Source organism: Bactrocera tryoni, chromosome 4, assembly GCF_016617805.1.
Source record: "Bactrocera tryoni isolate S06 chromosome 4, CSIRO_BtryS06_freeze2, whole genome shotgun sequence".
Taxonomy (NCBI): domain Eukaryota; kingdom Metazoa; phylum Arthropoda; class Insecta; order Diptera; family Tephritidae; genus Bactrocera; species Bactrocera tryoni.
The window spans coordinates 44,186,966-44,211,987 of record NC_052502.1 but is presented as its reverse complement, the minus strand read 5'-3'; the positions used below and the strand labels follow the sequence as shown (position 1 = coordinate 44,211,987).

Sequence of the window (25,022 nt, the reverse complement as noted above, 5' to 3'; positions counted from 1 at the left end):
TGACAAATAAACAAAAAAATCTGATTTTTTGCAGTTCATAATCCGATATAAACTCCTAAGTCATCCGAAAATCCTAAACTTGCACTGTGTATAATTTTGCTCAGATATTTTGACTCGGCCAGTTGCATAAATTATCAACTTCAGTTATTTTATTTCTAAGTTACAGACTAGTTACTAAGTGAAATTAGTTTTTGCTTGACTCGACCTAACTTTGATATGATGTCTGCATATAAACCTTTTTTTATATTTTTTCCAAAATAGCTTTTTGAGAATACATATTTCTTCAAGTGAGCGCTAAAGGATTAATATGTATGTTCAGAAAAACTATAAAAAATTTGACTCTGAAAAAAGTAGGCAAACTGCAAGCGAATGTAAAACATTATTAGAAAGTTGCAGAAAAGAATTATGTTCAAGCTTTGTTGTGTTAAGAAAACAAGCCACTTTTTTGAAACTGGTATAGTTAGCTGATGAAAGCCGATAGTCTAACTCTAATATTTAGATATTAGTTTGTAGTCAGACTAGGGGAAGAACTGAGAAAAAGTCGGACAGAATATAAATTCTCATTGACTTTGATATTTGATGGATCTGCCTTTTTTGTTTTTGATGTTTACAAATGGTGTGTGTCCATCAGCGATATGACGATATTAACTTCCAGGATGGTGTCACGACCGACTTGAGATTGCGCAGATTTGCTTGAACTACATCTATAGACTTTATTCAACTAAATTAGATATTAAAAGTGTTTCAAGTTTCTAATCTATTAGTTTTCTACCAGCTCCACAACATTTTATTTATTGAGTGGATAGTAATTTATTCGTAACTACGTATCTCTCTCAGAGCCTTCTGTATCACTGTTGAAGTCAGATTTGTAAGATAACAGCACTCTCCGTCTCTTGAAAGCAGGCTTTGGTACTTGCAATGGTTAAAACACATTTTGTAATCATATGTCTAGTATAATTATAAGAAAGTTGGAATGCCAACCGACTCTTAAATACATCTGATTAAGAAATCTAATGTCTGCTCTAGTCAATCACACAATGACTCTTTTAATTCAACCTTTCTCTACATGCATCTACTTACGTGTCTACTAGCTTACATGCAGTCACTAATTAAGCCTGCCATTGTCTGCCGGCACGCCGCCACCCCAGTGCTCGCGCTTGTTGGCAGACATGGCCAACAAAAGCAACAGCAATACCAATATTAGCTTAATGCTAATCAAAGATTGTGCCATCGACCGACCGTCTACCGTTACACTAATCGATGGGCGTGCAACACATGCGTTGCGGCGTCGCGCCGCGTCGCGTCACATCGCGTCCTTTTGTCAAGCGAAAGAGAATGTTTGAGCAATCAAGCGAACAATTCAAAGGTTTGCACAAATGCTAATGGCCTCACTGCCGTACACCAACACAGACAGATGTTTGTATGTGTGTGTGGGAATGGAATTTTGTGGCATGCCACATGTGTGCATGGTTGTCTGTATTTATATATGTAATCTATTTATGCGTATTTACTGTGACCACTTAATGCTAGGGTTCGCAAATAGACACAGCATAAAAGCAATTGGCACTCAGTGTCTTAGACGCCGAAGACATGCAGCCACTGCGCACATACATACAAACGCATATATAGTCAATAGCAGCATTGGCGTTGTCATCGACAGCACCGTACATTAACGGTAATTGCTTGATTTTGCTTAAAGTCGATGTTTGCTGAAGGATTTCTGCTTGTGAAGCCAGGCTTTTTCGCTGACAAAAAGGTGTTGAAGCAGTGTCTGCGTACGCTGGTGAATGAAACGCTTGAAAGTAGCCGCGTAATTGCTTGCGAAGGTTAATGTCTTAGCTTAAGTGGTTGTGACTTGTTTGGTGTCACTTGCAGGGATTTCCATTTTTCTATGAAACTCGGTTGTTTAAGCAACTAATGACAGTTGATATGTCTCGATATGTTTATCTTGATTTATTTGTACTTCTCTCATTAATCTATGGTGAATAGTGACTGTTACTAGATATTAAAAGACAAAAGACAAAAGACTTCTGTCATCTTAAGGTCAGTATAAGATAAGCTTCTAGGAAAATGTTGTACATATTTGGGGTTTGAGACTCCCACTTCTGGCATGAGGCGCAAATACCATACAATATGGATGCCTATCCTCAGTGAAGCTTCCACCTCGCGTTCTCTCCACAGTGATGGTTGGTTCTATCTGTTTAGACTTTGCATGACAGAAACACGGTTTGAGGTCTGATGAAAAACAATTTTAGTGTGTTGCTTGTTTGCCTCAGTCAGATTTTTCAGCTACTCTTTCTAATAACCGTCATTCATTCCAAGATCGTTATATATGTGCGCAAATGACATTGCTAGAACTCTGAGGCTGATTCCTTCCTAGATCTCGATCAATACCAGAGGTTAGGTGATTATCGGGAATCCTGCTCCGTTTTAACTGCTATATTCTACTCTATTATTGGAGAACTGGGTAATTTTTCGCTTTCGAATACCTCGACGGTTGAGCATTTTCTGGGAATCTATGCCTTAATTATTGGACCAGCGACTAGACATTATAGCTGCTTTCAGTGATGAAGTATTCATCTTCAGAAATCTGAAGTCTTATGGTGTCCCACAATATGCTGGGGTATTATTTCACAGTTATATTAACTTTTGGATCGCGGCCACTTAAAGGTCGTTTTAGAAGACCTAGTGGTCTGCGAACTTCCGCCACAGTAAATTCAGAAAACATTTACGGAATGCCGGCTCGCTATGCTTGGAAGGAGAAAAAAGAATTCTTGATTACACTGTGGTGAAAAGTTTGCGCCAATCCACACCTTACTTAATGGAGGAAAAGCTTAACATTATACTTGTAGCTGCATACGTTCTGGGTGTAAATATTAAACTCCAACAGTCTTACGTCTTATGGCCACTAAAAGGCGTGATGTTGTCACACAGTTCCTTTACCGTTCGGGTGATGGCTACGATAAGATCGTTTTTAAGACGATCTGTCGTAGGACGACCATGAGGGGATATTCATAAAAAATTTACGGAATGTCAAATGCCTCTGTCGCACCACTAATAATGTCTTAGTCGGAGGATAGAGGAGTGTAGATATGCTTTTCTACCTCTCGACTAAGAGTCACACTTCAATTACTACAATCTTCTCTTCATAGAGACTTACAGTTCTTCTACCGCATGACCGCTACTTAAAGGTCAGTTTCCTTGACCTAGTTGTCTGGAGATGTCCTTGAGCCAATTTTCCAAGGAATATTATGGATCGTCATTTCGCTGTATCTACCAAATGACTTAGTCTGAGCTTAGCGCAGCTTCCATATGCTTTTTCACTTCTGGCTCAAACTTCAGTTTCTACAATCTCTTCTTTATTGAGATCTACACTCTGGTCTTACATTGCCCTAATCAGAATCTTTACTCTGTGTTACAAAAAAAAACTTTAGCGAAATGTAGTATTTAAAAAAATATAAAAATTTCATTAAATTGAAGTCTCGAGCTAAACTAAGTCTTAATGTTGCCATGTCTTTCTCCTATATTCTGCAATTTTGCGATTTTTCTGCACGTTGACCGACGCCTTCATCATTTGCTAGCGCCCACATAGCGTTAACAACAAAAGCAACAACATATGGAACTACGGACAATGAGGGACAATAATCATTTGAGTCGACAGCAGAAAGCATTCACAGCCAATATTCATGCATAATTCAAATGAGCCCTTGACCAAGTGCACAATACATAACTGCACCCACGTATGCCATACGACTATAGGTATGTGTGTATGTGTGGGTGAAAGAAAATGGAAATGGCGAGATAGAAACAAAGGCAGCATATTATGCTCGATCCGAACACTAATCTATTCGTTCATACCCGTACATACATATGTACATAGTTGTAACGGTATAGATGGATAGATGTAGCGGAGAATAACGGTACCGTTAAGTTCCACCATGTGTACATACACATACGAGTATGTAGTGAGTCTATGGTAACAGGGCGCTGGCGTTGCTGACACGTGTGGCACGATTGAAAGGCAAGCAAAGTCAGCAATTTTTGGCACCAATTTGCTGGCGCTGCATTGTCAACAACTAATTGGCGAGCATTTTTGCTTTCTTTCTTCGCTTTCTAAAACATATGTGAAAATTCTGGGGTTATAAGTCGGCATGTGTGGGGGTTCCAAGCTTATGAATGAACTCTGGAGTGAACAGCATAGCAAATGCAAGAATGAATGAATGATTATGGGCAATCGTTTGTGTTGCTTGCAAAGCGTATGCAACCCTGTAAGGAATTTTCTACTTGCAATCATAATTATCGCGCATTTATTTGCACTTCGCTCACTTTTTGCAAATTTAACGCTATTTGTGTACTTTTGGTGAAATAATAAAATTTTCGGAAATAAAAGTATAGTTCACAAAAGCTTAGTAGGTGCTCTATTTCACACTAACTTAGAAACTTGGATTAGAAAAAAAATAAAAGGTATTTGGCTTAGTAGCGAAGATATCTTCCGGGCTTGAGACCCCTAACACTATTTCAGGTGTCAGGGAGTTGAAGGTGTCTAAAGAGGTCAATTTCTTAGGTCTCACAATAGATTCAACCTTACGGTAGAATAGGCACGCGGAATTAGCACTGCCTAGAGCCCCCTAGGCACTCATGATATGCAGATGCTTAGCCGGCAGATCTGAGGCTGCAAGCCAGGTATCATAAGATGGCTGCATACCATGATCGTAAGGCTTATCGACACTTTTGGAGCGGTTGCTTGGGCACCCAAGCAACGCAGTCTTCGGTAGGCCTTCAACTATCGAAGCTGCATAGGCTCATCTGTGTCTGCGCTTCAGAGTCATTGCGCACTTGCCCAACCTTAGCACTTGAAGTCGTTTTGGAGCTCACACCGCCGCATGTGGTGATCAAAGAGATAGCAAAATATACCGGCGTTACGAAAAGTATTAGCTTAATAAGAAGTTCAGAGATACTCTTGGCAGTAAGACGGAGTGGAACGATACCACTATCAAGTATCCAAAATACTTAGCGATAGTCAAGCGGCACTAGAAGCGATCTCAGGGTATGAGGTTAAATCGCTTTTAGTGGAGGAGTGTATTTGAAGGCTGAACAGCCTATCAGTGCGCAACCGGGTATACCAAATCTGAGTGCCGAGGCTTAAAGGGGTAGCCGTCATTGAGCTAGCCAGCGAAATAGCTCGCTCTGCGGCAGCGTCCAGGATAATGGAGCCAGAACCATGTATTGCGGTGGGATCCTGCCCTATAAAGAAAAGTATACAGAGAACAGCATTGGCAACAGGCGGCAGGAATGCGCCATTCCAAGCAACTTCTAGGAGAGCAAAACAGTGATTAAGGAAATTATCAACCTCTCTCGAGACAAATTCTGTCTCCATGTCGCGCTCTATACATGGAAGTGCAGGCTCAAGAAGCATTTGCCCAACATGAGCATAGTCTTTTGCGCAAACTGCCGGTCCTGAGACATGGTACAAAAAACTCCAGGACGCCTAATTATGAATTGTCCAATAATTTGCAGAAGCAGGCTCAAGATCCCAGGTTCTATCTATCTGGACAAAGCCTAAATTTTACTATCTATCTCTCATTTTTACAATTAAGGCCAGTTTTGAAATGTAAAATAGTCAGATAGTTGTATTAATTATATTAGATAAGGTTAGAGGCTATGTATTGTACCCTGAACGGGTTAAATGAAGTTTGGCTCGAAGTTTGCAACTCTAAGAAGTAAACGTCGAAGACATCATAAAATGTATATACAAATAATCAGTGTGTTGAGCTGATTCGGTCTGTTCATATACATATGCGAACTAGTGTCTCAGTTTTTGAAACATCATTCTGTAATTTTGTATAGGACCTTTCTCCCCAAGAAGCTCGTCTTATGTTGTGACTACCGATTTCATACCATATATATACATATACTATATTGTCATACAAACCGATCGATAAAAATCAAGTCCTTGTATGGAAAACAGTTTCATCTGAGCAGATATTTTTACGAAATTTGGCATGAATTATTGTCAAAGGCAATTCCCGAACAAAGTGGACCACTATTGCATGTACCTTGCATAAAATTGTTCTTTTTTTTATTTGTGAAGGATATTATAACTGCAAATTAATTAAAAGTTTGACGAAACTGATATTATATATATTATTGGTCACAAACAAAATAAATACACTAAGGTCTAGCATATTATATCGATAACGATTTCGGCAAATTGTTTTTCAGTCGGGTTGCCACCTTTTCCTAAAAGAGGGCAGAGCTTATAATTAATGTAACTGTGCTTCAGCTTTTTTATACTCGTTGCAGAGTACTTTAATTTAAATTATGTTTACATAGAGTTGCCACCTGGCATACAATGACAAGCAAATAAAATTATGGAAAAAATTAAGAATTTTAAAATTTTTCCGAATAGCGTTGCCACCATATAACATTTTGAAAAGTTCTTATGTGCTGATTAATCTAATGGGAAAACCAGTATAATGGTGCCACGTTGATTGATTTTGGAATTGCTCGCGCTTTCACATTTCTTAGACCCAAATTGTCTTTCACAATGGTTTTCACTGACCCTTCCGATATTCCAACTATGACAACAAGATCTCTGACTGTTCATCGTCGACTCTCAAGCGCCAATTATTTTGTTTTATTGGTGTGTTGATCTTCAGTTAATGTTGATGAAGGTCCTGGGCGTGGTTTGTCAAAAGCATTACTAAAATATTTGAATAAAGTATTTATATAGATCGAACCACTATAGCATATAGTTGCCACACAAATCGACCAATCAAAATCAAGTACTTGTATATAAGCTTTTTGATCTGTGAAGGGGTTTCTAGCTTCGATGCAACTGAATTTATCATTTTTCTTGTTTTATATTTGATTAATAATATTGAGTGATAATTTTATGAATTCCCTAAATCCATAAAGTTATTTTGTCAGAAGGCAACCAATATCATTCGGATACGTAAATTGATTTAGCAACTCTGTATATACATATATTTGGTCATATAAACATACCCAATATCTATGGCCAGCCCTGTGACATTTCCTCAGCAACCATTCGCTGCCACCAGCTGAAGGCTGCGCCACTGAGCTGTTAATGCAACCATTTAGATTTAATAGTTGTGCGCAATTAGCATAATTGATTATGTTGCTTGTGAACTTGCAGCTTTAATGGCAGCAAAAGCAACAGTAACAAGAACAACAACAACAACTGTAACCGCAGCAGTGGCGGCAACAATTAAACCATTCAAACGCTGGAAGCTGACAACGCAAGTGGAACAAGCGAAACAACAACAAACAATAATTACAAGAGCTGCGGCGGTCAGACGCAAATAAATGAGCGATGCAACAGCGTCCACCAGGCAGTGTGGCAAGCGACAACAACAATTACAATAACAAAAATAACAGCTTTGATTGCGATAACTACAAAGCAGTGGACTAGCGATAGCTACAATAACAAGAACAACAATAATAGCATAAGTTAACTAAAACAACAACAGTGACAACAACAATAATACCAACAACGTTAAACAAAATTATAGCCCAGCTGCGCGCTCGCCACTGATTGCCACTGTCAGTGTTGCATTTCAGCAATTTATCATAGCAAAAGTGATTTGTTAGTGGCTGCCGCATTGCCAACGCAACGCTTTATTGCATCCCCTGATGGATTTTCTTGTGGCTGCAGCAACAGCCAAAGCCACATAGCATTGTAGTCAGTTGCCGCCGTAGTCGCGCTCTTGCGCTGCCTTCGCGTGCAACATCCCTTGCGCAAGACTCCCACAACCCACACAAATTCCACTTGCCACATACCATCTTCGCCTTCTTCCGCGTTTTCGTGTTAGTTTTTTATGCTCTTTTTTAATTCATTTTGATTTTTTGTTGTTTTTTTGTTTTGGAATTTCAGCGCTTATGCCACGCTGACTGTCTGTCCAACAAATTCGCTTGGCGATTTCAGTTTTATTCACGTTTCGCGTCGTTCGTTGTTGGCTTGTTTGTTCGCTCGTTGCTTCGCGTGTTCGCGTTGGCACATTTGATGGCGGCGATTCTTCGCTTTCCAAAGTATCTCTAAAACCGCGTAAAATATTGCGTGAGCTCTTTGCATTTGCTCGTCTATTTTTCGGTATTTAATCATCGTTAAGTTTTGGGAGGAGTAATTACAGACATATACCAGAAAAGTGTGAAACAAAATAAACATGAAAGAATCAATTACGAAAACTCAAGAAAATAATAATGTATATGGTTTAAAAAGTATTAAACTACAATATTAATTTAAATCAAATAAATATTCGGATGTTTCAAGTTCTAAAGTCCTGCATTAGCAACTGCGACTCTTCCAACTGCAATGCCTAAAGCTTCACAAAATACCAAAAAGCTGGAGTTCTGCAAAAACCATGTAAGCAGTTTTTTAAAGAAAAGGGTGATCCATTTCGAAATTGCCTACTTTTTTAAAGAAGAAACCCAAAAACAAATATGGAATGTTTTCTTATCATTCGAAAGAACATTCTTTGACATTAAGTTTTTGAATATTATCTCTTTCAAATGTTGGCCGCCGGTACGTCTCAGATGGTTCATCCGTTGAGTCCAGTTTTCGATGGCTTGTTCGAGCGTTTCGACTGATAACTGGCGAATGTTCCGCGTGTTGCTTTGCTCCAAGGCCTGAATCGAAGTGGCATTGTCCGCATATACTTTAGACTTTACATATCCCCACAGGAAAAAGTCTAACGGTGTGATATCACACGATCTTGGTTATCGTCGGGCCCAAAAAGTGAAATTATCTGCTCTCCGCGATGTTCTCTCAATAAATCCATTTATTGATGGAATGTGCGGGAAGTGTCACCGTCTTGTTGAAACAAAAATTTGCCTCGAAAACGTCGGATCTTCTTGGAACTTTTCAAGAGCTCATAGAGCGAAACGATGTCGCTTGAAAAGGCCGAGCGGCTTTAGTTCTTGCACAAGTTGCGTTTCAACATTATGTTTCATATATTTTGCGAATATGTCTGACTTATACGAAGGTAAAGTTTCGTTTGAAACAACGTGCCGTGACCGATTTCGTCGCTCCAGAAACGCCGATTTCGATATTAACGACCGTCCGCGTGAAGGAAAAGCAAAAACCTTCGAAGACGGTGAATTGGTGACGTTACTCAATGTGGATCCGTGTCAAACGCAAGAAGAGCTTGCTTCGGCATTGGAAGTCATCCGCCAAGCCATTTCAAAGCGGTCACATGCGCTGGAAATTATTCAGAAATAACGAACTTGAGTGTCGTTTGAGCTCAAAATTCACTATAACCTACCTGGAAAGGCTTAACTTGGAAGTCATACCCTGTCCACTATATTCCCCAGATACTACACCGTCCGATTATAATTTGTTCAGTTTGATGGCACATGGTTTGGCTCAGAAGCAGTTCTGCTAACAAGTTGATATAGAAAAATGGATTGATTCTTGGGTAGCATCCAAAGATGAACAGTTTTATCGTAATGGTTTTCGAGTTTTGGCAGAGAGAGTGGAAAACTTGTGACCAGCGTTGGGCGATACTTCCAATAATTAGTTTTTAACGACTTACAATAAAAATTGCATTTGCATTTCAAACCAGCCTGAAATGTTTTCATTGAGTTTCTCAAAAAAGCAATTGAATACTATTGAAATCTTTACATTGATGGTACCTTCGAATTAAAAAAGTACATTCCACCTCTCTTGTATCGCGAAGTTATCTCAAATAGCACCCATTCCAGATTTTATGATTACAACTATATTTTGTAGTATCGTGTTGAGTAGTTGCAAATGAAAACTTTCAAATAGGGCGCTTAATTGTTCACTTGAAGTCAGTTATATTTAGCTATACTAGAATCGTTCGGATCCACCTATAATCCGCTGAATGTTTTGTTATTTTATGCAATTTTGTCATTCATGTATTTTATAAGCCCGCGATCATACCCATAAAGCCTGTCGGGAGGAATAAGCAAAGCTTATGCAAATTTAGTGTCTTGTGTTTGGAAGTAAAAAGAAAATGAAGATACTTGGAGCAGTTTGCATCCTAGATAGATAAGTAGGTATAGTGGATGTTTATAACGACCTTAGGCCTATAGGAGACACACCATAAAGGAACGTTTTTGAAGAGCAGCTTTTCTTCGCCGAATTCAGTGTCAATTCTACCCTGTAATTATAGTAGAGACGTTTACTGGATTTATCTGAAACTCATGTGCGATCTTATTGAAACTAGTTTAATCAATTTTTTACGTATGCCATAGAAATAGTTATCGTGCGGCGAGACAGAAAACCTCAATTTGATAAAGGTCTCAGCCTCGGTATTTACAACCGCAAGCACAATGTATTTGAATCTTTTGGTCAACGGAATTCTTAGAACTTTAAAAATGGTTGTTTAAGCCACTACAATTTTTTCAATGCCAATAACACATTTAAGTTTATAATCGCAGCTCACTATCTCTGCAGAAGTACGAGTCAATTACTTATTCAGTTCAGTTCACTAATCTAAACTTTTGTAATGTGTTTTTCAATAAAAAAACAAGAAAAATAAATTAATATTGGTTGCACCGTAGCTATAATACAAATGCATTTTTTACAGGAACTATACATATAATTACATAAATCTAAAAACGTAAACGGTCAAGGGCTCGAATGAAGGTCATAAATTACCTTTTTCCTTATTGATATATGTTGACATTTATAACTTTGAAGACGTAGATAATTTCGTCTATCTTGGAACCAGCATCAACACCCACAACAGTGTCAGCCTCTAAATTAAACGCAGAATAACTCCTGCCAACAGATACTACTACGGACTGAGTAGGCAATTGAGAAGTAAAGTCCTCTCTCAATGAACAAAAATCAAATTTATATGTCACTCATTATTCTAGTCCTGCTATATGGGGCAAAGGCGTGGACGCTGACAACATCTGACGAGTCGACGAGGCGAGTTTTAGAGAGAAAGGTTCTGCGAAAGATTTATGGTGCTTTGCGCATTGGAGATGAGGAATATCGCGTTCGATGGAACGATGAGATGTACGACGATATTGACATATGTAGTTCAGCAAATTAAAAATCAGCAGCTGCATTGGCTAGGTCATGTCATCCGCATAGATGAAAACACTCAAATTTACTTTTTTAAATAATTTTAAACACTTCATCTCGTTAAATAAATAGAAATATTTAATGAAATGTGGCGTCAACTCATTGCTTCTGTGAAATGAGCTCTGAAAATTTAAGAAACCCTGACGTAGCAAGATGTTTAAATTATTTATTCAAAACCACTCAGACTACATTTGAACTTTAACCGCGACACTGAATTACCGAAACTCTGCTGATTGGACTTGGCGCTCAATGGGATATTTCGCAAATTTAAGTGAGTCAAATGAGCTAACAAGTTATTTTGCATTTCAATTCAGTGCGAATTTCTGAGAAACAAAAATTTCACAAAAAGATTGTCTAAATTGTAGCGAAAATGCACTTCCTTTCAATTCATGCAACAAACGACGCGCTGAACGAGAAATGAAACGAAATGAAAAGGCAACTGCTGGTGCTGCCTAACAGGATGCCTGGCCGCCTGCCTAGCCTAGCTGGCTTTATGGCCGCACAACAATAACATTTTCACTTGATGTCAGCTCATCTGCTGGCAACAACACAAAAGAGCATAAATATGATTGCAATGCAACTGCCAAGCGGCTTTGTCTCACACACACACCCCCCACCAACCAACCAACCACTCTACCAAGCGACTCAAGCGCCGTCCTTGTGCTCCCCCACTCCCTTGCTGGTTGGCTGACTGGCTGCATGGCTGCTTGTTGCCTGATGTGTTTCCTGTTTCATTGGAGCGCATTCATTATGTACCCAGCGCCACTGACTTTCGAGTCGAGCAATTCAATTGACGTGCCTCTGCTATGTGGCAGCATTGGCTTTTGTCTGTGCTTGCCGCTGAGGCTGCTGCGGCTCAGTTCCAAATTTATTTGCCCTCCATCTATAGCAGAGCAACCTTCATCTTCAAGCGGGCGAGTTCAGAAAGTTTTGCACTTTATGAAATTGGCATTTAATGTTTGACATTTGGAGAGTAGAATACTGTGCAAAGAGAAGCAGCATGCCAGGAACACACACCCATACCCACACAAGCGCACTTTTCGCTTTTCAGCCACGCTCTGCAAGTATTTGCACTGTGCGCCTCTGCCAATAAGTCAATTTCGTTGCAAGTTGTGTACAAGTGAAGTTTGCTTTAAGTTGCAATGTCTAACTGTTAAAGTTTTCATTTACTATTCAAGCTTTTTCAGCGGCGCATTTTGCGGCAAGTCGCTGTTGTTGGCAGTGGCATGGCGGTGGTTTAAAGCGTGCGCCAGCGCTGTCGGCCGACTGCATTTGGCGAGCTTAATGATGCGGCACGCGCACTTTTTGCGGCCCTCAACTGTGGCAGCCGCATTAAAATTAATCCTTTGGACAAACAATATAAAATCACCACGAGAATAATGCATAATTAAAATGCAAGCTGACAAAAAGCGGCCGCAAAAAACATTTTCAGGCAAAAAACAAGGCTTTGGTATTATAATTAATGAAGGCACAAAAAATTTTATTTTTACTGCCAATATGTTAGTACGGTCCGTAAATATGTATTTAGCCTTCAAAAAACGCTTTAAATACCAAACAATAATTAATAGTGTTGCCTTTAGTTTATTATTTTGAATTTTTAATCCTTATTTGCATAACCTGTAATAATTTATATTTTATTAATAAACTTTGACGTATTAGCAAAATACCAAACTTATTGTAGGAGTTTTTTGACACACGATAGTTTTTCTATAATGTTTGCGTTAAATTTTCAGCACATTTAATTTAATTAATTGCCGCAGCTTAAGCAAAAATAGTTGACGGAAGTGTTGAAATTTTTTGTATATATATAATTTTTTTTTGTTTTTTGAATCACAATAATGCATTTAGTATTTTTGCAGTTTAAAACTTAAATTGTTTAAATTGAACTTAAAAAGCTTGCAACATATTTTGTGGTTGGCAGCCATAAGCGGAGACAGCGGCATTTTCTAATAACAAATATATCGACGATTCCTGACTTTCGTCGCAATTATGATGTCGAAATGCAGCTGAGCCAAGTAAATATATACAGCAGCCATATCCGTCTGTTTGTATACATTCAGTTTTTGAAATAAAAATATGAAATTCTGCACACGTCCTTTTAAAACTGCTCTTTTGCTATAACCGGCAATATCGGACCATTATAGCATACAGCTGCCATACAAACTGATCGATTAAAATAATCTTTCCATTGAAAAATTATTTCTTAATAAGGTATTTTCACGAAATTTGACATAGATTAGCATCTTAGTCAACGCCACAATCTCCGAACAAATTGATCCGACCACTAGAGCATAAAGCAAACTAACTAATCAATAACAGAGTAAAGATCCACATAAAATACCTTTTTATGAATGTCATAAAATACGACTTCAAAGTTATAAATATCAACATTGACGTGAGAAAAACTAGGAGCGACGACTGTTTGTTTGATGACAGGAGATATTTCTATTGCCCTTTATCGTTACCATCGGCATACGCCAGCAGTTGTACACTTTTGTAGAAGATGGTATCTTCTCTGTTTAGTTCTGCTGCTCGAATTATTTTCTCCTGAAGTAGCTTGAAGAAATTACAGGAAAAGGAGTCGCCTTGTCTGAAACCGCATTTGGAATCAAATGGCTCGGATAGGTGCTTCCCGATTCTTACACAGCCATATTCGTTTTGCAGGGATACCAAATTCAGACATCGCGGTATAAAGACAGCACCTTTTCGTGCTGTTAAAAGCAGCTTTGAAGTTGACGAAAAGTTGGTATGTGTCGATTCTCTTTGCACGGGTCTTTTCCAAGACTTGGCGCATGGTGAATTTCTGGTCAGTTGTTGATTTTCCAGGTCTAAAGCCACACAGATAAGGCATAATCAGTTTGTCGACGATAGGTTTTAATCTTTTGCACAATATGCTCGTTAGAACCTTATAAGCGATGTTGAGGAGGCTTATCCTACGGTAGTTGGCGCAGATTGTGGGGTCTCCCTTTTTGTAGATTAGGCAGAGCACACTGAAATTCCAATCGTTGGGCATGCTTTTATATGACCAAATTGTACAACGAAGCTGATACATGCTCCTTAACAGTTCTTCGCCGCCGTGTTTGAGCCTTAGCTTGGCGGGCAATCCATCGGCCCCCGCCGCCTTGTTGTTCTTAAGACATGTACATGTCTCCTAAGATAAATACAACATACAAAATTCGCTCAATCTAAAGCTATTCGAACTTTTTCATGGTCGGGCAATGGAACGTCTGCGTTATACTTTCACTGCCATTCAGCAGCTTGGAGAAATGTTCCCTCCATAATTTTAGTATGCTCTGGGCATCAGTCACTAGATCACCTCTGGGGGTTCTACCTTCTCACACCATCTTGGCATCGTTATATGCCGGAGTTATATTCCGATTTCATCCATTTTTACAGTTCGATAGGGGAGCTAAGGGGATTTAGATAGAGCGAATTTTGTTTGTTGTAGTTGTTTTAGGAGACATGTACATTAAACCAATTAGACGACGGGACCATGCCCATTTTTTCAGTATCTTTAGTCCTCAGGTGTTCTTTGATGCTGCGGTCTCGTCGTTACTTTTTGGCCAAGAAAAACTTTCACATATTCGAAGTAAGAGGGTTAAAAATTTATAGTTCAACTTCGGCAACCTTTAGATATGAGATTTACGGGCAAAGTGGTTATAACCCCTTAATTATTTCTAAAAACCACTGCGCCTAGTGGTATGCTACAAAAATTTGTCTAACAATTTGATTGTTATCGCATTCATTCAACTTGATTTGCCAAGGTTATTTGGTCCGGTGGTAACTTTATGAAAATTATTTATGCATTAGAGTGTGTCACCTTTACTCAAAGTTCTATTTGTGAATAAAATGAAAATATTAATTTTAATTGGTAACTGTAAAATGTGGCTACAATCCAAGATCTCCTAAGGCAGAGCAATAACCAATTTGGACTCAAATTGACTCAGAAAACTTTTAGGTTTATTCATAGATACATATGTATGAGTATATATCTACATATTAGAGAGTTCATGGAATAAATATGGTACAATAACCTTTTGTGTCGAAAACTTTGCAAAACTTATCATTTCAGTTTGTACACACATACATATGTCCGGTTGGTTACCAACTTTGCCATAAATTCAAAATTCCAATTACGAAAATTTTTATAACTAAAATATATTTTTAATGAAATAAATGCGGGATCACCTTTGTCTTGAAACCACATGCAATATTCTGCCTTAATTAAATGAGAAAATTGCTAACTGGAAAAATTTCATTTCTACTCTTACCTCTTACAGATATCCTGCCATTAAATGAGAATTCAAATGCAATTCTGAAGCAACAACAAAAGCAAGCGAATTGCCCGCAAATTGTATGTGAACCTTGAAACTAATAAGCGTACAACCGCCTGGGCTTAACTACGGAGTCAACTTCAGACTATACTAGAAACGGTAAACTTCAAATCCAGCTAACAGCTAACAGCAATTGCAACTACAACAACAAGTAGCAAATCAAAAACAAATCAAATACATAAATTTCATATCGGCACAGAGTTAACGCCAACAACACTTGCTCATACGTCCTATCCCTCCAGTCTCCGGTGCTCGCTTTTATTATCGCTCTCGCTCTCTCCTTGTGCTCTCCCTGTGCGTGTGTGTTTCTCTGCCACTAATGAATGCAACAGAAAAAGTGTTTGGATATGTGAAATATGTGTGTTTGTGTAAGTAGCGTGCTTAGGAGTTGCAATTACAGCAACAAATGCCGGAAAGTACACTTAGAAAATAATTGCAACAACAACAGCAATAGCAACAAGCACAGCACGCATGCAAACGTGAAAAGAAAAGCATTGGACAGCAGCAAGCGTACACAGCTAGCAAATATACAGCAGCAACAACAAACACAAAAACAACAGCAACAACAACAACACAAACTTATGGCACAAACAACGGCGAAGCATAAAACAAATTTGTGTCGGTGAAGTAGCAGAACGAAAACGAAGAAAAGGCGGAAGAAGAAGAGGAAACAGTGCGCAGGCAACACCAACAACAACCACAGCAACGGCCGATAAGTAAATATTGAAATTGTATAGTTGGACAAGTGGAGCAGAGCGTAGGAGAGCAATCGTCAGCAGGCAAGCGTTAGTGTGACAGCGAGTGAACGCCTTAGCGGGACTTCACCAATACAAGCAAGCAAAGCGTAGCGGTGTGTGTATGTGCAACAAATTGACCAACAGTTGCAACAAAATATAACTACAACAACAAATTTAACGCAGTTGTGCTGTTAACAATATTGACTGTTGCTGGTAATTGCGTAAAAATCGCCGTACAATAATAGCAAGAAATACAACAATAACAAATAGCAAAGTAGCAGCAGCAGCAGTAGCGGAAAAAATCAGCCGTCGTCATGAGGATCATCGCGCCATTTCGGGCTCTGGTGCTGGCCCATTTATTTTACTGCGTAGCGCCCGCTGGAGGTAAGTGCACAATAACAATAACAATATTAAATATCTGATACTTAAGAATTTACACCAATAATTGTTAGGTTTTCATCAATCAAAGTGTATATTTTTAATTTGTGAAAGGTTTTAAAAACAAAAAAAACAGCTGTAGAGAAACTAGTACAATAAATTAATTAAATTTTAATTATTTACTTTGTACTGAAAATTAATGTTGTAAAATATTGAGCTTTAAGTGTTTAAAATTTATATCTAAGAAACTACCTAAAGGTAAAAGTAGAAAAAACCTTCAACTTCGGTTGCTCCGAATCACAAATACAAAACACCAAATAGATTAGATTAGAGGTAGTAAGTGAGGTTTGCACCTCGACCTAGGGTCTATTGTGCCCTCTTCTAAGTCATAACGTCTCACCTAGCCCCAACAAATTGATAACTTCCAATATGTATATGCACTGCTAGCTGCTATTGAGGCGATGTGATCCTTATTTGGAAACATGGATCCAAGGGCCTTTATCCTGCGCTTACAGACTGCTGTGCATGCTGTGCAGTCAATTAGCAGATGTTCTAGTGTTTTAGAACAATGGCTATTTTTGAAGGCGAAAAATTGCCTGAATTTTTCCCTTGAGAGGTTGATTATATATTTAAACCAAAGAACTGCAAAGACCCTCTTAGTAATGCTATCCCTTGGGGGAAGAGCCAGTGGTATTTCGCCTTTTAGGTCCTTCAGGCGTTTAGAAGATATTACCATACTTCTGCCAAACATGTCGGCGTTGATCATATGCGCATAGCACCCGACACGCAGACAAGATTTTGCAGCTTCGATAGCTGAAGTCCTGCCGAAGTCTGTGATGCTTTCCCTCCATATGTGATAATCGGTGGCACTGTCATGGTGTACAACCACCTGATAATCTTCGGCTTGCATTCCCAGGGTCTACCAGCAAGCCGATTGCACGACGTAAGTGCCTTCGTAGCTTTGATCATGATCAGATCAACTACCTTCTTCCAGCGCAAAGTGGTTAGGTCCCTGTGGCAAACACTCCATGTAAGAAATAGATTTTGATCGTTATGTTTGTATGACAGTTATGTGCTATTGTGGTCCGATCTAAACAATTTCTTCTGAGATTGTGTTATTACCTTAAGCTATAACCCATGCCAAATTTCGTAAAGCTACCTCGCTCGTCAAATCAATATGCAATAGTGGACCGATATCGGTTCTGACAAATTAGCAGCTACTTGGGGAAAAGTTTATCTCATCGATCGACTGAAAACGACTAACAAAAAATCAGACGAAGCCAAATCTGTTGAACACGGTGGTTGATCGATGGTGTTCACTGCGTTTCTTACTTTAAATTCGATGACAATATCATTATCATCCATCAATGAATTGTTCTTCCACAATTCCGGCCGTTTTTGACGGATATTTTCAAAAAAAAAAAACAACAATGAGCATCACCTTGAGCTTTGAGCGGCTTTTGCGTGTTTTTTTTTGCTTTTTTCTTTTGGTTTCGGCTCGTTTTTTTCCTCCATTCCGATGATTGTTGACTTGTTTGCATGTCAAATTCATAAACCCATGTATCATCGGCATATTTAAAATTTTAACCGGATTGTGTGGGATCGGAATTCGCACGATCAAGCATGCCCAAAGAGACATCTTGACGGTACTCTTTTTATAAAAAAATTCAGCTTTATCAGCTTGTTCATACCCAAAATATCCATCGCAACAGTGGCGTAGCTAGGGGAGGGCGGCAGGGGCGGTCCGCCCCGGGTGTCACCCGGTTAGGGGTGACACCCGAGCCCGACTATGACAATCAGTTCTACCTATAAAAAATCGTAAATGTGTGGCAGAGAGCATAACCGCCACTAATCAAATAATCTAGGTAACTATAATATCGTACCACGAGCATAATAAATTGATACGAGTATTTAAAAACAAAACAATGTGCACACTGTCAATCTCAGTATATACAGCAGTGTTGTCCAACGTGACTGTGTGCACGTTATGCTTGTGTTGGTTATTCTAGCGTCAACTGATCGCAAAATTCTGCTTTGCTTGCCTACGAAGTTGAATACAGTAGCACAATCGTGGTTTCACAGACACTTGTCGCGACATGTTGGTGTGCGGTGTCTGGCACTGTCCGTGCGCTATTGTGCGCATAGGCCGTGGACAACGCTGCTCTAGAAAATAGTGTGTTGTGTAAGAGTTTTTTTGTCACTTTCATGTAATTAGGGTGTTGTGTTAGCATTTAAGCTACATATAAATTTTAAAGCTTAATGAGCAGCACTTTAATAGATATAATGTAATTTAAGTGATTGAGTTATTTAAGTGATTATTTTGAATTACTTTACATGTTTCTAAAATTTTATTGAGATGTTACTTGTTATGTAAGTTCTTTTTTTTAACACGCTTCAAGAATTTCTTAAATTTTGCATGCAAAACGATACAGTCCTGGGCGGTAAACTTTCGTTTGACATGTACAAATTGATTAGCCGTTACAAAAGAGAATTAGGTGGAATTCGCACAACCAACGCTAGTCAGGGGATTCCCTTGATATAGAGCTCGTCACTTGTGTTGTGGATTGGGCAATTTCTTTTGTTTCCGACCGCATTTATTTCAATATTCTTTTACGTGAACGTGTGAAAGTTTAGTGCAAAGTGTTTGTTAATTATTAGATATTAAAAACAACAATTTTTGTATAAAACCGACTATTAAGATTCTTGAAGAAAATAAACAAGGTAAGTAAAGTATTTTTGCTATTATTTTCTAGTCATACCTACTTAAATACATATTTACACCCAGTTGCAGGATTGTTAATTTATATAAAAATATATTTCAAAAAGCTAGTTACGTAACGTGTACACGGAGAAAAAAATAATGATGTGCTAAGAGAAGTGAACTATGCTCAGATTGCATTGCAAAGTAAAGGTTAATGTGTTGATGAAATAATCATCAGATATCATAATAATCAGAACTACTTTTAGAAATACCAAGATTGAGAAGACATTTAAAAGCGGCTAATATCACTGTCTCTAATTGGGTGACGCTGGACTATTTGAAATTCATTGTGGAATGGAACTTTACAGCTTCTCTTCCGAATCTAACGGTCGCATTAAAGTTATTTATGACAATATGTGCATCAGTCGCTTCATGTGAGAGAAGTTCCAGCAAATTAAATTTAATTAAAAATTACTTGCGGTTTACAATGACTGAAACCAGATTAAACAATCTTGGTATTTTAACGATAGAACATGAAGCAACACAAAATATAAATTTTGAAGACGTGATTTCGGAGTTTGCAAGTGTCAAAGCTAGAAGGAAGAAATTTTAATTTTTTCACATAATATACTAATATAATATTTGTAATACTCGTGTTTTAATAAAATGTAAATGATTATTTTTTTACTTTAAAAGTTTTGATTGAGTTTTGGGGTGACACCTTCAAAATCCGCCCCGGGTGTCACCTATGTTAGCTACGCCACTGCATCGCAACCATTCCAACGGACTAGCGAGAGATGTTGAGCTCTCTTGCCATCTCTTTAATACTTGCCTGATTTTCAAGCACAATATCCTTCATTTTTATAATGTTGTCATCAGTTGAAGAGGCCGAATGTCGTTCAGAAAGAGTCATGTCTTCAACGATCTCTTGATCGTCTTTTGTTGTTGATAAAATGGAATCAACGTAAACCTTTTTCAACATTCGCAAGGATTCCGAACATGAAATTCTATTAGAAATACAAAATTTGAGACAAATTCATTGTTCGATATTTTTATTCATTGGAAAATTCGCATGGCACTAGGTAAACTGGTTGACAGATCGTGCTCATATTTGGCGTAGTATTAAGGGTAGTCCTAACAACTTCGATAAATACTTTGTTTTGATATATCATTTACCACGGAGAAATTAGTTTCAATTTCCGGGTGCTTTTTTTGACAAAATGTACTTTTGTTCTCTGTAAAACTTTTTACTTTTGCCTTAGCACTTTATAATGAACTTTTGTTTAAGCAACAACAACTTTTTTGTTACAGCTTAAATTAGTATCCGTTTTTTTGTTGAATGCTCAGGTTTATCGACTCCTTCATTTTGCATCAATATGGCAGGGTTGCACTCAAATATCTTTATTATATATCTATAATAGCGCGTGTAGTGTACAATATACAAAAATTTACATGAAAGGTGGATATGAATCCGCAGGCAACTGAGTCGGCAGTCGTCATTATACGTTATCGGTTACTGTCAACTCTCCTTATATGACACATAAATCTCGAAGTAAGACAGTTACTCAAGATTCCTGGACTAAAGTATTTTATGAGTTTGATTACAACTGGCTTCAGTAGCCAACCGTAAATAGAGGCCCATAATTGTATTCTTCTTCTTCTTCTTCTCCTATAATCCATTAGCCTTTCATAATATGGGTGTAAAATCATAAATTGACATTTAATGAAAATAATTGATTTATGCACAGGCTCATGATGGGCCGTTTATGCGCGCTTCACGAAATCACTTATGATAACTCCACTAAATAAATAAACAGAGTCATAAATAAATTAAAAATTAATCATTTATGCGTGTAAGCAGTAGTCGGGGCGCTATAATTAGTATGCAATGAAAAATAGGGAAATATTATTTTATATGATATAAAAATATGTATATATGTAAGTATGTGCGTATGTGTATATTTATGCTCGCATTAAAAAGTTAAAAATGATTATTTTAATAATTGCCGTGCGCATTTAATTGAAATGATTGAATATGCGCGTGGCTGCCACTGGGATTTCGCAATTCCACCAAGTGATTTGTCAAACAAAAGCAATAACAACAGCATGCAGCATAATAGGCAACACAATGACAATTAAAGTAGACTTTTATGAAGTCTTCGTCCCTGCCGCCGTTCGTGGTTGGCGGTCAACTGCAGGCAGTGTTGCCAACAGCTGCAAAAAAGTCAATACCAAAATCACCGCAAATGCCACAACTGTCATAATACCGTTCTAATAACATTTTAATCAGTGCATTACGCAATCAATAGTTGCAATCTGCACTGTACTTGTACACTAATTAATGCGATTATTCGAGCGTAATTATTTGTGCGTTCTTGTGTGCTCAGCTGCCTGTCTTTCGGTTGGGTGCGACGTTGCAAACGCTGCTAGGTTGATTGGTGGGGTGTGTGAGGTGCTCTGAGTGAGCGAAAGAGTCGTGCAAATGTATGCAAATTGTTAAATTTAAAAATGTTCTACAAAAGTTGTGTAATTTAATTAAAATCAACTGAAGTCGCCCAAATCTCCTCGTCTGTTGGTGAGCAAAGTTGAACCAAAAGTAATTATCAAGCTGGTGAAAGGTTTTTCATTTTATTTGCTGCTTAAGTGCAGCGAAAATCAGTCAACACATACAACAACAATAATAGTTACAACAAATTGGAACCACAGCAATGAATGTACGTTTATATGCAGTTACATAACATATACGTTTGTCAGTCACTTTGTCTTACACACTTTGCCCTTAAGCTTTTTCCACATCCCACCTTCCCGATGTCCGTACAGATCATTTGTCGCTAGATGACCAATTGAATTTGTTGCACATGCTTCAATGAGTATATACGAGTACAAGTATATACATAAGTTCAACAAAGAGTGCAAGTAAACCTTTAGATTTCCTTTTTTTTACTAACGACGCTATGTTAAGAGCTTCAATGGTAGGGAAATTGTTCACCAGAAATAAATCAAATTATATGTTAATATTTTTATATAAAACATTTAGTACATACTAAGTCTCTTCAACCTGGTAAGCTTCACGAGAAAGGAAATATCATTTGTTTCTGTTCGCGAACCATTTAAAGTATAACCTCTTCTAGGCAGCAGTAAGCTTGTGCGAGACTTATTTTTGCTCAAATAGTAAAATTTTGTTGAATAAGATATTGTTGCCCAACTTTCAACCAAACTTTTTAGATGCTCTCTTATTCAGCTATCGTTTTATTGAGTTGAATAGGTGCTGAAAACGACAAATCCAAAAACTTAGATGTAAAATTGCAGCCTCAAAATGTTTTACCCCGTTTAGAGGTTTTTATTAGCTTTTGTAAGCTTAAAAATAAAGGAAATATCATTTTTTCTACTCTCGACCGAACCATAAACTCTTCTAGGCGGCAATAAGCTTGTGTGGCTTATTTTTGCTTAAATAGTTGTATTAAGTAAACTTTGTGAAAAGTTTTCTATATGTTTTCTAATTCAGCATTTTATTCGGCTAATATTTTCTTGAGCTGAATAAGCATTGACAGTCGCAAAGCCTGAACAATTAGGTACACATTTGCAGTTTGAGAGTTGGTTAGTGTGCTTGACACTTTCTTTTAGCAATTATGAGCTTAAAGATAATGAAAACACAATTCTTGCTTCTCTCTATCCAACTATGAACTCGAGGTATGGTGAATATTTTGGTTAAATAATTGAATTGTGTTGATAAGATCTTATAGTACAACTGCATACTAAACCTTTGAAACACGCTCTGTTATAGAGCGTTTTATTTAGCTATCATTTTATTGAGCTGAATAAGTGCTGAATACAATAAAGGTTAAAAAATTAGGTACGAAGTTGCGTCAAAAAAGTTTATTAATCTGCTTAATACTTCTTATGGATCAAATTGTGAAGAAACAAAAAAATAATAACAATTGTTGAAAGTACACTAAATTGAACATTCAGCGATTTCACAGCTCTTTATTTATTGAATGAGTTATCATAATCAGAGTCAGTACTCTGGTGCCATCCTTAACCGCCTGAACTTCGAAGTACTAATACCCAACCTTCGAAACTGAACTAAAATAATAGAAACATAGAGGATCCACTACAGCTATACAACTATATATAACACTATGTGGAAAATTATATAAGGCACTTTTGGTGTAGATGAGGAGCAAATTCAATCAATCAGTAATTTCCAAATTCTCAGCTCATTTTCTGGAAGTTTATCGCCTGCTGAAGGAAATTGATTCCAATCAATTAAATTTTCGGACTATTTTCATATTCAGTAAGATTTTCTGATACAACCAGTCTGATAATAGTTGCGCTGCTAATTCGTCTCGCTAACCTAGAACCCAATCCTAATTAAGCTTCGTATCATATCAAGCACTGTTCTGTTTCCAATCAGTCTCACCTCTTCTATATTAAATTTCTGTAAAGCTTATATAACAAATGTGTACCTTTAGCTATGTGACCATGCGCGTGACATGTGGGAAATAGTATGTGGTGCCTTGGCATTTGGTTTCATGCACTGAAGCGTTGCGGTTTAGGCTGCATTTGACAGCGGAAAAGCGTTTGCATAGTCTGAATAGAAGAGAGCGAGGGAAAAAGGGCATGTATTAAATATTGGTGTTATTACCTTGTGAAAGCAAGCAACTTTGTCAATGATAATTATTAAAGCAAATAAGCTAAATATAATATGCTTTATGATTATTATATTTCAAGAAATATCTGAAGAGTCTCCACACCGACTAGATTCATACCATAGGTCAGAGGTATCGATTGAATCACTGCTCAGTGATATATTCCTTTAACACTCTTAGAATAGCAAATACTTTTGGTTAGCTCTGCAAAAAAAGTTCGTAAGATCTTGAAATAGTTTTTGTGTTAATCTCAAAGAGTTTCGCTGTACCTCCGTTACCAAATTTCACTGTCCTGAGCTTTAAGTTATTCCACAAAAGTTTCTATATGAAACTTTTAATGATAATAAATAGTTAGAAATATATTAGAGTATACTTTGTTAGATGCAGGAAGTTCTCTTTACTCCTTTAAATAAATGTTTCAGAAGCCATTTGTTTTCCAAGTCCAACCTTAGAAAATCAACGAATATGTATCTAAAATATTTGATTCTAATTTCGAATAATATAGCATTCGAGTTTAAGTTGACAGGTTAGCCCACTTGATCAAGTTCATGTCGAAGAAGTCCGTTGCCGTGTCAGTTCGTTGCGTTTCGCGAGAATTCAAACTTCGTCTTGAGTTACAAAATTTTATCAGATTCATTTGGAGTATTACGGCACCTTCCGTCATCCTTATCGAATATTTCACCATGTTGAACTGTGATAAAAATCGAGGTATTAACAACTAACTAAGTAGTAAATTAACTAATTATTACTGATTCCCACATTAAGGTATTAGAACACACAGTTCAAAGTCTGTTTTGATGAAAATATTTCCAACTGAACGTTTTTAAGAGGCTGCATTGACATTTTTACAGTTTCTAGGTCGAATTCAAAACACTTCCACTGGTTCTATTACTTCTGCATGGAGTCCAAAAGAGTCAAATTGAAACTGAAATGAAAATAAATCTAAAACCAACTCGAACAAACTGTTGTGAGCCGATTTTTACTTCCTCTTCAGTTTCTCTACATTTTCGTTTTTAATTTATATACACTGAGCAGGGTATATTAAGTTCCCCACAAAGTTTCTTCTTCTTCTTAATTGGCGTAGACACCGCTTACGCGATTATAGGCGACTTAACAACAGCGCGCCAGTCGTTTCTTCTTTTC

At 37.6% G+C, this 25,022-nt stretch overlaps 1 protein-coding gene across 1 annotated transcript in view; it reads left to right on the top strand.

Moving 5' to 3' along the window:
* LOC120774567 (disintegrin and metalloproteinase domain-containing protein unc-71) overlaps positions 1-25,022 on the top strand; it is a 526,730-nt gene that overhangs the window by 72,234 nt on the left and 429,474 nt on the right. The window contains exon 4 of the mRNA XM_040104301.1: positions 15,361-16,535. Within this exon, the coding sequence (XP_039960235.1) occupies positions 16,466-16,535 (70 nt within the window). The 5' untranslated portion in view covers positions 15,361-16,465. The remainder of the gene's footprint in view (positions 1-15,360; positions 16,536-25,022) is intronic.